At 37.6% G+C, this 16,124-nt stretch overlaps 1 protein-coding gene across 1 annotated transcript; it reads right to left on the minus strand.

The window, feature by feature from the left end:
• Positions 1-11,138: 11,138 nt before the first annotated feature.
• glo1 (glyoxalase 1) lies at positions 11,139-16,002 on the minus strand. The gene is made up of 6 exons (XM_008404847.3): positions 15,844-16,002; positions 13,507-13,589; positions 13,164-13,304; positions 11,929-11,996; positions 11,668-11,757; positions 11,139-11,535 (listed from the first exon to the last, which is right to left on the minus strand). The coding sequence occupies exons 1-6, from the start codon at positions 15,910-15,912 to the stop codon at positions 11,444-11,446; spliced, it is 543 nt and encodes a 180-aa protein (XP_008403069.1). The 5' UTR covers positions 15,913-16,002; the 3' UTR covers positions 11,139-11,443.
• Positions 16,003-16,124: the final 122 nt, after the last annotated feature.

Below are 16,124 nucleotides of genomic sequence, written 5' to 3' on the forward strand. Positions count from 1 at the left end.
GAACCAGATTTGGGTTTGTTGCCTCAGGGCAACATTGCACTACAAGGGGACTAGAACGCCAAGGTTTCTACAGTGATTATGAGAAGTGAAATACAAATCAAACAAAAACTATATTCATAAAAAAAAACTTTTTTTAACAAAAACAAATCAGACATGGTTCCAACTCGCCAAATATAAAATAAACAACTAACTTTCATTAATGAATGGTACATTTAAGCACATTTCTAAAACGAGCATTTGTGTGTTTGTACATGTGTAATGTTTGGCAGAGCTAGAATCACTAAGGATGTTGGAATCAGTCTTTTCCCTATTATATGTTAAACATCAGGAAGGAATTCCTGTGAAAAAGAGTGTATGTCACATTGATTATTGGCATACCTGTGAATCACCATCTGTTTATCTGATTATCTATGGGTTGTAGCGACCAGATTCACATCAGTGACAGGAGTTAGGGCTGCAGGTTCTGTTTTTAAGAGTTTGTAGTTCTGATTCTTTTTTAGAATTTGAGCCAAACAAAGGACAGCATTTCCACCAGCTCCCATATCTGGTAGATTTGGTGGTGGTACGACTCGCCCTGTGTAGATTTTCAAGTTATAAGGAACACCTTCTACACTAGCCATTTAAAATACCCTGCAGACCCATATTTTGGGTTTGGCAGATATTGCTTCAGTCTTTGCCTGCCTTGGAATAGGGCCATTTGTTCATTGATGACCAGCTTATCCCCCTTTGAGACTGAAGTCAGTTTTGATTATAAACAAACAATGAAATAATGGTTGTACAGAGGATCCTCATGTTTCCATTGGGAATGACCCCAACTTATGAACCATGCACCTTTTGTCCATGAAATGATCTTGCATCCATATTCTGTTGCTGTTAGTTAATAATAAAGTAAAAAAATTGGCTGTGATAATTATTTTGTAATCAATTGCATATCATTGCATTAGAATAATATTGTCTGAGCAAAAGGGCCTGAACTGCGCAATGTTGCCCAGAGGCAACAAACAAAACACAGTTTTAGCATATAAATTATAAAAGAAATTGTCTTAAAATGATCTACAATGGTTCTTTACAGATATGAAAATATTTTTAGTTAGAGTGACCCAAATTTAAACATGAAGAAAAGTGATGTGTGACTTACAAGTAGGAGGCAAGGTGTAGCATGCACCTCCGCTTCATAAAAAGGACTGCTCCTCTTCTAAGTAAAAGGTCACATGAACCTCAATACCTCTTTTATTTGGACAAAAATATGTCTGGAGGTATTTTAAGTCATCAACACCAAAAATAAAATAAAGGAGCAACGTGAGGTACAGATATATGGTTTGTTGCCTGAGGGCAACGCCATGCCATAGAGGTTTAAGATATACAGAACATTACAGAATGCAGACTATTTGAACATTGAGATAAATATCTTGGAGCCATAAATCATACAATTTCCGTGTTATTCCTTAGCCTATGTACTGATCTGAGACCCGTCCACTCAGCGAACCTCAGATGAATCTCCAGAGGAAGGACAGCTAGAGGTCATCTGTCATTGGACAGGTTGGTGCTTTGATCCACATCAAGGTGCTCTTGGACAAAACACTAAACTCCACTTTAACTCTGATTTGTTCACCGGCTTGTGAATTTGTGAAGGAGAACTGGCCCTGAATAGCCTTGGTTATGTAGAGCAGCAGTAGTGGTCAATAGACGTGTCTTTATTGTTTTCCGTTCTTCTACACGACATGCAAATTATTGAGGAACTTATTCTAGAGCTATTTTCTTTGCTTATTAAATGTACGTGAGTAGAAAAATGTAAATCTTTTGAACTTTTAAATTTTTTTTGTTCACGTTACAAACACTAATTTCAATGTATTTCATTTGGGTTGTAGTAGTTCGTTATTGTGAAGTAAAACAAAGGGATAGCTGTTTGTCAACATTTAAGAAAACAAACACAAAAAAAAAAAAAAAAAATGTTCCATACATTTTATTAATCTCTCTTTACTCTGACACCCCTAAATAGAATCCAATGTGAATCAATAGAGTTTCCATAATTTTAGATAGTAAATAGAGTTAATCTCTATCAACTCAGTAGAAATAATCTGGACAATCTACACAAATTTGGGGGCAGAATATAAATGCACGCCACACTTTTCAGATTTCTATTAAAAAATGCAATGTGAGTCTCTAAACCTTAAATTGTCTGTTAAGACAAAATAAAAAAAATTAAAAAACACAATAATTGAAGCTTGATCCACATAAATCTTGAAAGAACTGCATCCGAGTGCAGAGCAGGAAGAGGACCAGAAGACGATTAGCCAGGCTGACGGTGAGAAAGGCTGTTAGCAGGAACCAAACATGGACGGACAGAACCACTGAGCCGTTACTATCCGTCTTTTGTCACTACACGATAATCGCCTTGACGACATAACGGGGGGATATAGTTTTAACGAGAGGAGAATAACATCTCGTTCCCTGCAGAAGGCCGAGCTGAAAGACTCCAGATCAAACAGCGGAGATGTACGCCGGGCCTGATTTAGGTTGAATACAGAGATCCACGCTGGCTGCCATTCAGCCTTCATCAGTATGTTCGAACAGATCAGAGGAAGAAAGAAAGAAAACATGAAATAAATTTCATTTTCAGATTGAACGTTTTGTCTCTCGCATATTGAGAGCCGTAATTAAAAGCGCCAGGTGATCATGTGAAAGAGTTTTTTAATCAGCGGACGGATGCTGAGTTGTCGCCAAACAACGAGAACAACCGATATGATGTTGACGTGTCTTTCAGACAAAGGGGCGGATTAGCGGCTGTTCAGAGCCTCCAAATGTTGCTGGCTGTTGGTCTGAGTAGAGATGAGACGCCGGGCGTCAGTCCAAGCACCATGCTAACTGTTTACTTCACCAACAATTCATCCCAACTTTAATTAACTGCAACTGTAAGGCTTATTTATAGATTTAAGATATAAATCCAGGTGATTTCTCTCCGCTTCTTCAGTTATCCAGCATTTCTGCCTCTGTAAATCAGCTCTTCCTCCTTAAAGTATGCAGAAAAGGAAATCAGGCAAGAAATCAATTGCATTGATTAATCAAAGTTTTTGTTTTTGTAGATTTAATTGTTGGAAAATCTGGATTTTTTTCCCATCAGTGCTCTCCTTGGGTTTCCATAGTTCATAGTGCTGCCATCTTGTTTTTACAAGTGAGTTTTACAGTTTCTTCTTATCTGGACTTTTAATTCAGGTCAGCTTTATGACTGCGTGTTAGGGGGCCAGGCTCAATTTTTTAACTGATAAAGCCATAATTTTACAAGAATACGGTCGTAGAAATAAGAGAATAAAGTTGAGATTTTGATTCTAAGCCGCATCACCCAGCCATAAATAAAACGTTTGATTCCATCAGACAGGATGTGATCTGTGGCAGATTCATCCTGCAGCTAAAACCTGAATCTAAACACACACCTAGAGCTGCTAAGAAGAGAGCGTTGTGTCACGTAGATGCCGGAGCGAATCATCGCGGAGCGTCTTGATGACAAGACCAGACAATGACCTTTTAATGTCACACATATCCTACCCAGTTTAACAGTTTGAGGAAAACATAAAATAGAAGAACCTGCAGCAATGTGGTCGTCTCAGAGAGCACACTGTCGAATAAAGCATCTTTTGCTTTTGAAAGAGTCAATAAAATATGTTAGGCGTCAGGATTTTTCTCTTTAGGTTATGATCCACATCTTCTGAGGATTGGAGCCTCAACGTAAACCTCCTCCAAATTCATAACACTCATTTAGATGCCATTCCTTCAGAAGAATCTTACATAAAATCCCATTAAATATATGTTGTTTGTAGGCCTGTTGCAATCACTCAATTAATCACAATAAATCAAAACAAGCTCAATAATTTCTATTTGCATCATTTATTTCTCTTTTTTTTCTCTCTGTTTCTTCCAAACAGTCTTCAGTCTGGTGTTTTGGTCTCAACTAGCACGATCTATTGAAGGACAATTTTGCTTACAAAGACCTTATAATTCATTGTATTTGTTGTTTCTGTTGTTTTGTTTACTTGTTTTTGGATATTTAAAATGACTTCCAGCTCCGGTGTTGAATGTTCATTATTGATCCGTAAATCTCTAAACTTTATTGATTGAGAATTTGTTCTTGCATTATTATGCCATTGCCCATATATTACTATAAAATAGTCTTAAAACAACAATATCAAAGTTTATTGCAACAGTTTCCAGGACAATTTATCATCCAGTAGAATCTGTTGTGATGGGTCTAGGTGTTTGTGGTTCCAACATGGCGTCATGTGAGAAAGTTTGTAGGTTATTAAGGTTACTGTACGTTTATAAAACATCTCCATGAGCAGCTCAAAATGATAAGTTCAAGTCTCAGCTTTAAAAAACTTTGACTTCTGTATCTCTAGTGTACATTTGCTAAAAATAAGTGACCTTCTTTTTCTAATGCCCAGCTAAGCCTGACTGTGTGCCATTCATGTAAAGCCTCCAGGCTGGAGTCAGCACATTAAGCACCAAGGACCTCTGGCATCAACAGATATGGCCGCCCACTGACGTAGAAGAAATGTGTTTAATTATTTTCCCTCCAAATATGCCTCATATATTTAATCTAAAGCAGGAGAAATACAACAGCAGTGGGAATTAGTAAGTGATCCCTCTCTGTTCACTGTTGGGACACTTTGGGGACGAAGGCCAGTGTGTTGGTGGTCATGGGGGGGAGGTTCCCCTTCAGCTGGCAGGGTCAGAAAAATGAAATTAGTTCATCTGAAAATAACATGATCTTAAGTAGAGATGCATCGATCAGGCTAATCCGACTTGTCGGCTCTTGCTGGTGACTTTTACATATGCAAACTCGCTTCGTCCGAAGCTTCTTTCAGCTTAACAATTATTAGGGACAAACATGGATGAATGACAAACATTCCCGCTTAAAGATTAAACTCTAATCTTTATTTAATTTTTTCTGACATTAGAATAAAGGGCATCAAAGAATTCCTCTTTTTTAAGCTTCCTGAAAAAAGAAGGATGTTGGCTCCACACAAACAAAGAAAGGAAACTTTTTTTTTTTAGTATTGACCCTGAAAATACTATATTAGGATCTATAACCAACTACATGTGCTTTCTGTTATAGTTTGTGCACTTGAAATGTTTTATTGATGTTATTTTGGGTCTTAGAACTGTCGTCAGTGCTGCGTTTTATGAGAAAATGTATTTATTAAATGGCAAAATAATCTTTAGTGTTTCTCATGATGCTGCCATATGATTGTGCAATTTGGAATTATGAAAAAAATTTGCTTGGTGGAAATTCTTTCAAGTAATTTTGAAAAAAAAAAACTCATGTTTTTTGATAAGTTTTAGCGCTAGGATGAGAAGGGCGTTTGGTTGAGTCAAAATTAGCACATTTTGCAAAACTGCAACAAAAACAATTTTTTTGTATATTTTTTAATGAGCAAACTTATTCAGGGGTGATTTTAATTGCATTTCTTATTAAATATAAACATGGCAATTGTGAAATTGTTTATTCCACAGTAGCTGAATATCAACAAAGTTTTGTGCAGACTTGCAATGAAAACATGCAGACACATGTCAATAAGGACACAGTTCACTGTGTCAAAAACATAGTTGAGAGTTCAGGCTTTAACTAGGCCAGGCTGTTAAATCAAATCCAACCTAAAACTGCTTTTGTCTGTTTCAGTTCAGCTCACTTGGAAACGCCACATTGCTTTCACAGCTTTAGTTGTGCAGATAATGTTTAAATATTGCTGAGAAACAATGTGAATAAAAAAAATTATGCTGAGTTCAGCACAAACATTGTATGACCTACGTCATTTATGTCACATCCCTGCAGAGTCAGGATAAACCTGTGTTCATTCTGCTGCCTAATAAGTTCAAGAAAAATTTTTGTGTTGCCAAACTACACATGATTTATATGAACAAAAAAGCTGTAAAAAAATGAATAAATGAAAGGACTTTTAATTTAGTTTGCGCTGATCATCCATGTAAACCAGTAGAAGTCTGGGAGTCACACATCAGAGCATTCTGCCTCATCTGGCTAATCAATTGACCTCGGCTCTGCCTCTGCAGCTACCACATGCAGTCGGTCACATTTCGTCTCCAAGGAAAGACCGAAGCTTGTCGCCCGTCACTGCAATTGCCGCCGGGATGCAGAGTGGCAGAAATAATTTACACACACTCCTAACTGCAAGCGTAAACAGGCTCACTTTCACATGGAAAAGGATTAGACCAAAGCCTGGAGCACAAGAAGAGTCTCCATGGAGGGGATTTTATTTTCCTGCCTCTGCCGGCAGGCACAGGAGGCCACAATGTTGATTAAAATTAGCATCCGATATGTGACGAACCAAAAGCAGACACTTTGGAGTTGCAGTAAAATGTACAGTGAAGATGAGGATACATATATTAAAATGTTACATTCGTTTGCGCTTTGTTGGCATATTTATACCATGAAAATGAGTCAGTTGAGTCACGACACAAAGTCAAAGGGACATAGAATTATATCATTGTACGAGTTAGCTCGCTAAGTAGTCACATCCCTTAATTTGATCACATTATATCACATTATAACCACAAACTTCAATGTGTTTCACTGGGATTTTCAATAATGGACTAAAACAGAATGATGTGTAATGGTGAAGTAGAAGGAAAGCTTTTTTATTTGATAAATCTGTACCAAACCGAAACCTTTATCAGATTAGACAAGGGGTCTGTAAACATAGTTTTTACTACTTCTGTCTGGGCTTTGCATTTTTATTCTACATTATTTACATTCTGGATCACATATTGAAACTTTTTATTACTATTATCTGTCTAGTCTGACTTGAAACAGTTTGCAGAAAATGTTTGAATACTGAAAAGCCATTAGAAATCGACTTAACTCATCTACATGGGAACAGGCAACAAGGAAACCGTTGTGTTCGTTCTTCGACATTGTGAATCTAAATCAGCATGAACGAACGGCGTTGCTTAGTGGAGTGGATCTTTTTGCTGCTCTGATGGAAAAGGTCATTGGAGAGAAAGTCTTGCAGATGAAATCGCAAATTGTCATACAAAATGCAAAACATGGCAACTGCAGCATCCTGCAAATTAATGGCTGCCATTTGATTGTGCTGAGCAGTAAAGGCCAGGGAGTGAATTGATGCAGAATGCAGTTTGCACAATATGAAGAAATTGCAGTGTTTATGGAACAACGTTGCGAAAGCGAGATAAAATTATAGTTAGAATAAATCACACAAGAACCTAAACCATCACTGAAAAGAAGGACTGCTTGATGTAATAAGACTAATTACATTTTTATTGGAGAAAAAAAACATAAAGAACTATGGAAGCCCATTTGCATAATGAAAGTAAAAATAAAAAATCAACATAAAGTCATAAAAGTTAGAATTTTGACTTTTGAAGTCATAACTATGAGATAGTGGAGCAAGAATTCTTAGAAAGACAACGTGACATCCTATCTTAAAATCATGACTTACATTTTTGTAACTATGACTTTAAAACTCAAATTATGACTTACTTTTGTAATCATGACTTTAAAACTTAAATTTATGACTTTTATTCTTATAATTATGACTTTATAACTTGAAATTATGACTTACTTTTGTGATCATGACTTTAAAACTTAAATTTATGACTTTAAAGCTTATAATTATGACTTACTGTTGAGCTCTTATTTTTTTCCTTCGTGGCAGAAATGGGCTTCCATACAGAACTGTCTCACTTAAAATAATAGCGTTTTTTTCCCCCACTCTACATATGAGCTACTTATTGCAATATTGTGCAAACAAATCATTCCATGTTCCAGTCAGGAGGGTGAATAATGCGTAACATTCTGGTCTCCAGAGAGTCGATGCTCAACTTCCGTCTGGGCTCTGAGGAAGGCAGCGGTTCTGCCTGGCTGAGCTCCTCTGCTCTCTCTTAGGCAGGAAACTCAAAGCTTTTGTGTTTTCTCAAACTCGAGGCTGAGCTGGATGGTTAATGTCACAGATGAATCACCATGTTTGAAGCCTTGGTCCACCTCTCCATTTAACCATCCAGGCCTATGACACAACAAAGTCAGCCCTGGCATGAGTGACGGATGTCGTTGATCCTTGGCCTGGCAGTGGCTCCGTCATAAGCCAGAAGAGGAGAGAATGTGATATAGTGCTGACACTTGCTATTTGACTCTATTTTTTGTTTCCCTCTGTGTTGTCAGTTCAATTACACCACAGTTCAATTATTCCAGGATCCTGGTCGCAGTCCGTAATTTCCCTTTTCCATCAGAAATCTTAATCTAAAAGCAGAACCAGGTCACCGCAGTGTAAGTAAGGCAATGGAAAGCATGGTGTAAAAATGAAAAGAGGTGTAATGCAATTTTTTGTCTTAGAAATTACATTCTTAGATTCTGTCAGACATCATGGAATATTTCGCAAACAGTTGCATAAATAAGTATTAAAGAAGCTTTAGTTTTGTTTTTCTGTGCAGATATATTTCAGTTTACATAAAATTCACACCAGAGACGTCAGTAACAACCGAAGCAAGCCACAAATTAGTTCACAAACTAAGTGTAAAGCAGTGGGGTGCGTCCTAGTGTTGTGAAATAATAATAATGGTGATAGCTGCATACCGTAACCTTCTGAATGTTTCAGTAAAGACCCCTGGAGTACAGAAGTGCAAGGCTCATAATTTGACCAAAGACAAGCCACAGCCAGGCATCCCTACGTAAGATTCCTGACAAAAGAATAATCAAGAGTTAACCAAGAGCCAAGGAACACTCACAGAGAGCTTCTAAAAAATCCTGGAAGTAGAAAGTACAATTTTCCCATGAAAACAATGAGAAACACTCTCAACTGCATTTGCCTCAGCATACATTCACTGCATAAGACTCCACTGCTGAAGAAAAGGACACTTTTAGCTTGTTTGAAGTGTGTATTACCACTGAAAAATGGTTCATCCTCCAAAGAAAATCACCCCATGCCACATATGGTTCTGGCAGAGAAATGTTTCTCTTAAGATGAGACGTGTGCAGATGTCTGAGCAGAATAACGGTCCCAAAAACACAACCAAGGATACTCTTCACTGGCTTCAGAGAACAAAAGTAAAACTGTGTTTCTAACCTATGGAAAGAACTGAAGATCAGAGTGGATTTACCAAATAGTAATTTTGAAAATCCTAACTGACCTGAAACAGGAAATATTCAGCTTGATACCTCATTTAACACAAAGTATGTAAATATCAGAACTATTTATTTTTCCAGAGACGTATCAGAGATTCGTTTGACAACTTATTTTTACTTTCGGTTGATTTTGAGGCCTGTCCTGAATGCTGTGAACATGAAATCCCTTGCATGAATGGCGTAGAACCACGTGAAGGACATCACAGCTCCCTGCTGGGCCCCCTGTAGTTTGCTTACCGGATGTGAGCGGACATATTTCCTACGGCAGTTCAAGATGTTGTAGGAGATGTTGGTCAGAAAAGGTCAACAGTGCTCACCTTCCCTCCATGTGGGATCTGTACACATCCAGGATCAAGAAAAATGCGGCTAACATCACGGCAGACCCCACAGATCCAGGGTGCAGTCTGTTCAAACGTTTACCTTCAGACAGGCACTGCAGAGCGGTTCTGCCATCAGGCGTTCTCTCTGATAATCACAGATAGGAGTCAGAGTTCTCCATTTCCATGCAGTTTTGCTCCAACTTCGCCAATAAAGCTAACCTGGTTTAGCTATATAGTTCCTTTGAGAGAACACAGACATAAACTAGGATCAGAATATCATTTTTGTAACAAGGTGAGCAATTATACTCACTTCATCTCTCAATGGTTTCAATGGAAGCACTTCCAATTTTTGTTTGCTTGACTTAACGATGTCAAGAGCTGCATAACCCTGCAGTTCCAAACCCACTTAGTAAACTAGCCTGCAGCTGAGTTAGCAGGGCTGAGTCACTTTAGTTCACAATGCTGATGAGCTGTGAACTGCTGACTAGAACAACTGTGGCTCATGTGAACGCAAACAGTTTTGATTTCAACTAGCTAGTGATGCTGCTGACAAGTTGAAAGCTCTCGTGAGACAAGAAGTCCCAAGAAAAGGAAACTGGGCCTGGTGCATGTTCCATGTTGATACAATTACTGGTAGTCAAGGTAATCAAGGTTCCTTCTGCAAAATGTTCTTAACATTACAAACATATCCAGAGCTGTTAAACCATTTGGGAACTGTAGATACTGCAGATATTTCTACAGACTTTAAGTAGAAAACCTGCAACAATCAGTGTAAAAGGATGGATGGATAAAACTTTGGCTGATCAATTTACTGAGCCACAACGTGGTTAAGAGCACCCTCTAGTGGCAAAGAGGTGACCAGTTTCATCTTGACTGAAATCTCAGATCACTTTTTAACTAAATCCTGAAAGAATAAGTACCATCCAAATGTTTGGATTATTTCTTGTAAAAGACATGAAATGTATTTTATGCTTTTTTTTTTTTTTTTTAAATCTGTTACAATTAAAATGACAGACAGGTCTAGTCAGTTGGCCCAGTCTCCAAGTAGTTCAAACAAGGTAAACTAAGAAAACCCAAACCCATTTACTTCCCCTGAAAGGTTTCACATATTAATCAGCTATGGAGAAACATGCAGTTTTTGAGCGAAACCCTTTGTTTTTAAAAGAATGACCTTAAAATGAAGATTAAACCGTGTGACATCTGGAGCTGTGGGAAGAATCAAGTTTGCTCTACTTCAGTAGAAACTGGAAAACACCAATGGTTTCATCAAAAAGAAAAGTTCATCTTCTGAGGTTTGTACTGATAGCTAGTGAAGTAACTGTAGTATTTTAATCTTCAAAGCTCAATTAGCATCAATTTCTAATCAATTTCTTAACTTTTCTCAGCTTTTTACTCTGCGCACCTGAGGGGTGCGTCTGTGGGGGCCTCGCTGGCCCTGTGTCTGTTTTTACGAGTTTTTTTTGTGAATGTGGTTTTGAGAACTGAAATCATTTACATTACCCACCTATACTTTTTTTCTTAGTTATGAATGCCCTCGAGTATGAGCTACAAGTTATTTCTCAACATGTTGAAGCTCAACAAAGAGTCATTTAGTTCAACCAAAGAGTAGAACACACAGACACATTACTTTTAGGCTTCTAAATCACAAAAATAATTGTAGAAATCTGTGGTTTAAGCTGTGGCTTTCAAATTTATTTCACAGTAGATCAACTGTTTCAGCATCAGACATGATGATGACAAACAAAAGCGACAACTATACAAAGTAGAAAACTATATGTTGTAGTAAGTCGTGGATATGCATGTCAGGTGTCCATTATTAACCCAGGCCACGCTGGGTTACCCTTATTCTTATTGACAGAGAGCAAATATTCCCACTGGCTCACAGCTCTTCCATGTTGTTGCTTAATGGCGTTGTGCTCTCCTAGTGAAGCCACAGCAGGCCTTATGCAACGCAGCAGGAGGATGCGGTTGGGCTCTAGGAGGTGATGGACACCATATTGTTGGGACTCAGGATCTCAATCCAGTATCCGTCAGGGTCCTGGATGAAGGCCAAGCCTTTCATTTTACCTGAGGGAGAAACATGGGGAGCAGGGAGTTTACTTCAAAAATCTGCACCTCAAAAAATGAATGAAAGCTTTAAATATTTACTGTCGGTCTATGAAGACTGCACAGATTATTTTTTCTCCCAACCCATCTTACCGTCATCTGGCTTCTTGACAAACGTTACTCCTTGCTCCTCAAACCTCTTACAAGCTGCATAAACATCAGGAACTGCAATACCAATGTGTCCTATAAGCAGTTCAAAGAGAGACCATTCATTTCTAATGCACAGTGAAGTTAGAAATATATGCAAATCTTAGCTAACAACTAATAGAAAGATAGCTGCCTTAATAAAAGTGAACTGACAGGAGTGTGGATGTTTAATACTACACTTATCGTAAAAACAGGAAACAAATTTACCATATCCACGTGGGTCAGAGTTCCCATTGTGATAAGACTGGCTGTCATCAGACTCTGAACCCCAGTTACTGAGAGACAAGAGGACAAGTCCATGAGGGAAGACAGGAGACAGAGAATACACTGCAAGTAAACCAAGTACAAAGTATCTCTGCTCTAGTTTCTAGTACAAATATATTGGTACATATGAAATAAGACTAAATTAACTAATAATTTACATTTCAAAAGATAACATGGGAAAAATGTTTTGCTGTAAGTGAATTTATCTGCCAATGGAAATAGGACTTTTAAGGAATGTTAAGGAATTATTACCTTAAAACAAGCTACTATATTTTGCTGAAAAATTACTTATAAATTAGTTTTGTCTTATTTCAAAAGGACTAAGATGTTTGCACTAGAAAGTAGATCAAAAATACTTTGTAAAATTTTGTAAGAATTGGGAAATGGAACAAAAATAATACCTGGTTCTCAGCAGTTTTTTTTTTGTTTTGTTTTTTTTTACAAATTTGCAATAAGCACATTTACAAACATGTGGATGTTTGTAAATGTGTCTCCACAAAATTCTGGAAAATTAGTCACTTCCCTTTTGTGGTGCCATGAGAGACAGCTCACTGACAGACCTAGGTCATTATAGTTAACTAAAACTAACGAAAACTGAAATTGAGAAACATTTTTTGTTAACCCGAAATAATCAAAAACGGTACATGGGGGGGTAAAAAGTATAATTAACTGGAACTATCTTGCACATTTATAAAAACTAACTAAAACATACTTAAATTATGAATATAGTGTTCTTAGTTTCTGTGTTTTGCTGTCGGCAATTTATGGCACTCCATTCACATTAATCCACAAAATGTCGACAGCAAAAGTTGGGAGAAAACACCAGAGTCAGTTGGTTGGTCAAAATTTATGTTTTCATTACCAGATAAAATAAACAGAATCACAATATGACACTTAAACCTTTTTGAATTTTGCACCTAAAAACTGGCTGAAGTATGAAAAAAAAAAAACTAAAACTACTGAATTAGACAAACAAAAAGTCACATTGAAATTAAACTAAACCATAATAAAAAACCCAAAACCTTTATAATCATGTGCGGTTAAAAATAGCCGCCTCATTGGTGCCAACTTAATAATCATTTGCCAGATAAATACAGTACAATCAGAGTCAGATATTAGATGGCAGTGAAGCAGGAGCTGCTGACAACAGGCATCACATGCACAGCATCCTTCCTTACTGTGTCAGCTCGATGGTGGCTCTCCTTGAAAAAGTCCAGGCTGTCCTTTCCTTCACGTCGGCAGGAATCTCCTTCTTATCCTCATAGCCCAGGAAGAAGAGCGTGAAACGCATGGAGGGAAAGTCAAACTTCTGCAGTAACCTGCAACATATGGAACACCAGAGGGAAACTTTTTTACAAAGCTTCATGTCTGGTAGTCACAGTTCATAAAGCAAAAACTGTACAAAAAAACAACTAAGCTTTTAGAAACGTTCAGTGAGGATCATCGGTTTTCTCTTTGCAAGATTGTTTTTTATTCTTTTCTGTAACGCTCGAATTCAGCAGCTTACAAACTCAAACTCACGTCATGCCTAGGATCCTGGTGTAGAAATCCAGGGATTTAGCTGGATCCTTCACCCTCAACATAGTTTGCTGCATCATAAAGTCCTGAACAGACACAAAACAACACAACTTTACAAATAGAAATACATCACTGCAACAATTACAAACCGCAATAAAATGCACTTTGTGCTTTTAAAGTGACAAATTGCGAGATAAGAATAAAAATTAGAGATGTTGATCTTTCAGTCTCTAGTGACACAATTCAGAAACCATTTTTAATTCAAACAGTCTGGAGATTCTGTTTAAGTTATGTGGCTGACAAAAGGAAAAGTGTAAACAAATAAAACATTTATTTAAAACAATTCTCTAAAGCTCCATACTGTAAGTCCATCGGTTTATATTAATAGAATTTGTGCATAAAATTCTGCAACTTAATTTACCTGGATTAGGTTAGTTTAGCTGCCTGTCTTTGTCTTAAATAAAAATATAAAATCGAATTTTTGAGAATTTTGAGTCAATTCAGAATTCCCAGGACTGGGAATTGTGATTCTTTATAGAATAGATTTTTTTCTGCACTTCTAATAAAAATATTTAAAAAATGTTACAATATTAAATGGTTTTTAAGATCTGGAGATAATATAAGTTTATATGTTGCTTTTTCAGGCACCGACTGCCTTCAGGGTAACAATTTGTGTCCAAGTTCTGGTTTGGATGGTGGTAAGTGGTCAAGTGACTAAAGCCATCAACAGATAACACCACACTTTGTAATTGGGTTGCAGTCACTTTCATGCAGCTTCTCCAATTGGAAAGCATAGCAAGTTCCTCATGAATGCTGCTTGTGGTGCAGATCAAAGTCCTCTGGATAAATGAGCACGCTTCAGACACACAGGAGTCAAACTTAAACCCAGACCTGATCATAAATGTACCAAAGCTAATAAAATTAAATATAATGTCATTATTCATGTACAAGTCCTCCTTTGTTGAATACCAGAAACTGCCTTCTCCTTTTCGCCCTGAAAACCTCTGCTGTCCACGTCTGTGTTTTACAGATGGGTGTCATCTCTGCAGCTGACCACGTTCTCCTCTTTCCTGCTCCCTTCCTTCTCCACCATCAACAGTTCATCGTGGAAAAAAACTCAATGAAGCTATTGCTAACTGCACAATGCTTTGGCAACCATTTAACTTCTCTACATTTTCTCATGTTACAAGTAAAAATCTTTATGTACTTTATTTTCAGACCAAACACAAAGGTTAAAGGATTTTCCTTTTTCCCCTTTGCAAATGTGACTTTAATTTATTTTCAGCCTCTCGGTTATAAAGCAATATTCCAATGTTTGAAAATCTCACTTGTTTGAATAGTCCAGTCAAAGTACAGACCTAAATTCAATCAGGGATGTTTGGCAAGTCTTTAGAAATGTCATTCACAGATTATATCATTGAAATAATAAAAGGTACATGAACGAAGTTGGTGGAGATGCATCCCAAAATACTTACCCATCACACTTTTCAGATTTTCTTTGCAAAACCATTTTAAAATGTTGCACTCTTCTTCATAATTATGTACCAATCATATAAAATGCCAACAAAATTAACTCACGTTTGTGGCTGCAATGCGACAAAATGAAATACTTTGAAAAAGCAAAATAACTATTTACAGCTGCATTTTATTCAGACAAGTCAAAGAGAGCTACGCTAAAGGAAAAGTTTCATTTCGAAAATAAGTGACACCTCAAAATTGTACAACTGCTAGGGTTTCTACTCATTGGTTCAGAAGATATTTTAAATATGCAACACCACTTCCAAGGATTTAAAGTGGAAGGGTAAATAAACTGCAGCCTCCATGCCAGTGATTCAGCGAGTACAGACTTGTTCTTGTGCAGACTCAAGTCCACTCTCGTCTATTTCATGTCTACTCTCTTCAGCAGGACACCATGCTTACTAAAACCAGTCTAGAACCGTACATTTCGTCGTTGCGCTGGTCAGGTAACTCTCTCGTGCCGCGTTTCTCCCCTGACGCGCTCGCAGATGTCAAGTCTTCCAAAAAAGTTGCAGTTTCGCCACCAGAAAATTCTGCTACACGTTAGCCTACAGCAGCCTCTGCTAAGAACTTGAACAGTTAGAAATGTGATGATTTGCAGCAGATATTGGAAGCTTTGTCAATCATGTTAAAATAAACCACATTCAATTTCATCTTCGAGATTTACCTGCCTTAAAAAGTCATTATCTGTCCGATAATGGGAGCAGCGCGAACAGCAGATTAACCTGCCAGGAAGTGTTCGGCCTGTTGGGTTTGGTCGTCGGTCAGTCAAGTACTGTTTCTGGCTTATTCTAAAGCACACCGGGCCAGCAGGCTGCTTACCTTAGTTGAAGGGTCTCCATCTTTACAAGCTGCGGCCGCTGCCTCGTCTGACAAGCCGGTGTCGCCCATTTTTTACAACCAAAACTTCAGTGCAGCCTTATGGGACTGACAGCTACAGGCAAATGAGAGCTGTATAACTGGAAGTTTGTACGAGAATAACTTCCGGTATAGGCTTTTTAAAATAAAAGACGAGGTAACCATGCTAATTTTTTTAATGTCGAATTACACTTTTCTTCTAAAATATTATTGAATTTGAAAAAGGTTGTAAAGTAAGTGGAAAA

Source organism: Poecilia reticulata, chromosome 3, assembly GCF_904066995.2.
Source record: "Poecilia reticulata chromosome 3, P_reticulata-male-v2, whole genome shotgun sequence".
Classification (NCBI taxonomy): Eukaryota; Metazoa; Chordata; class Actinopteri; order Cyprinodontiformes; family Poeciliidae; genus Poecilia; species Poecilia reticulata.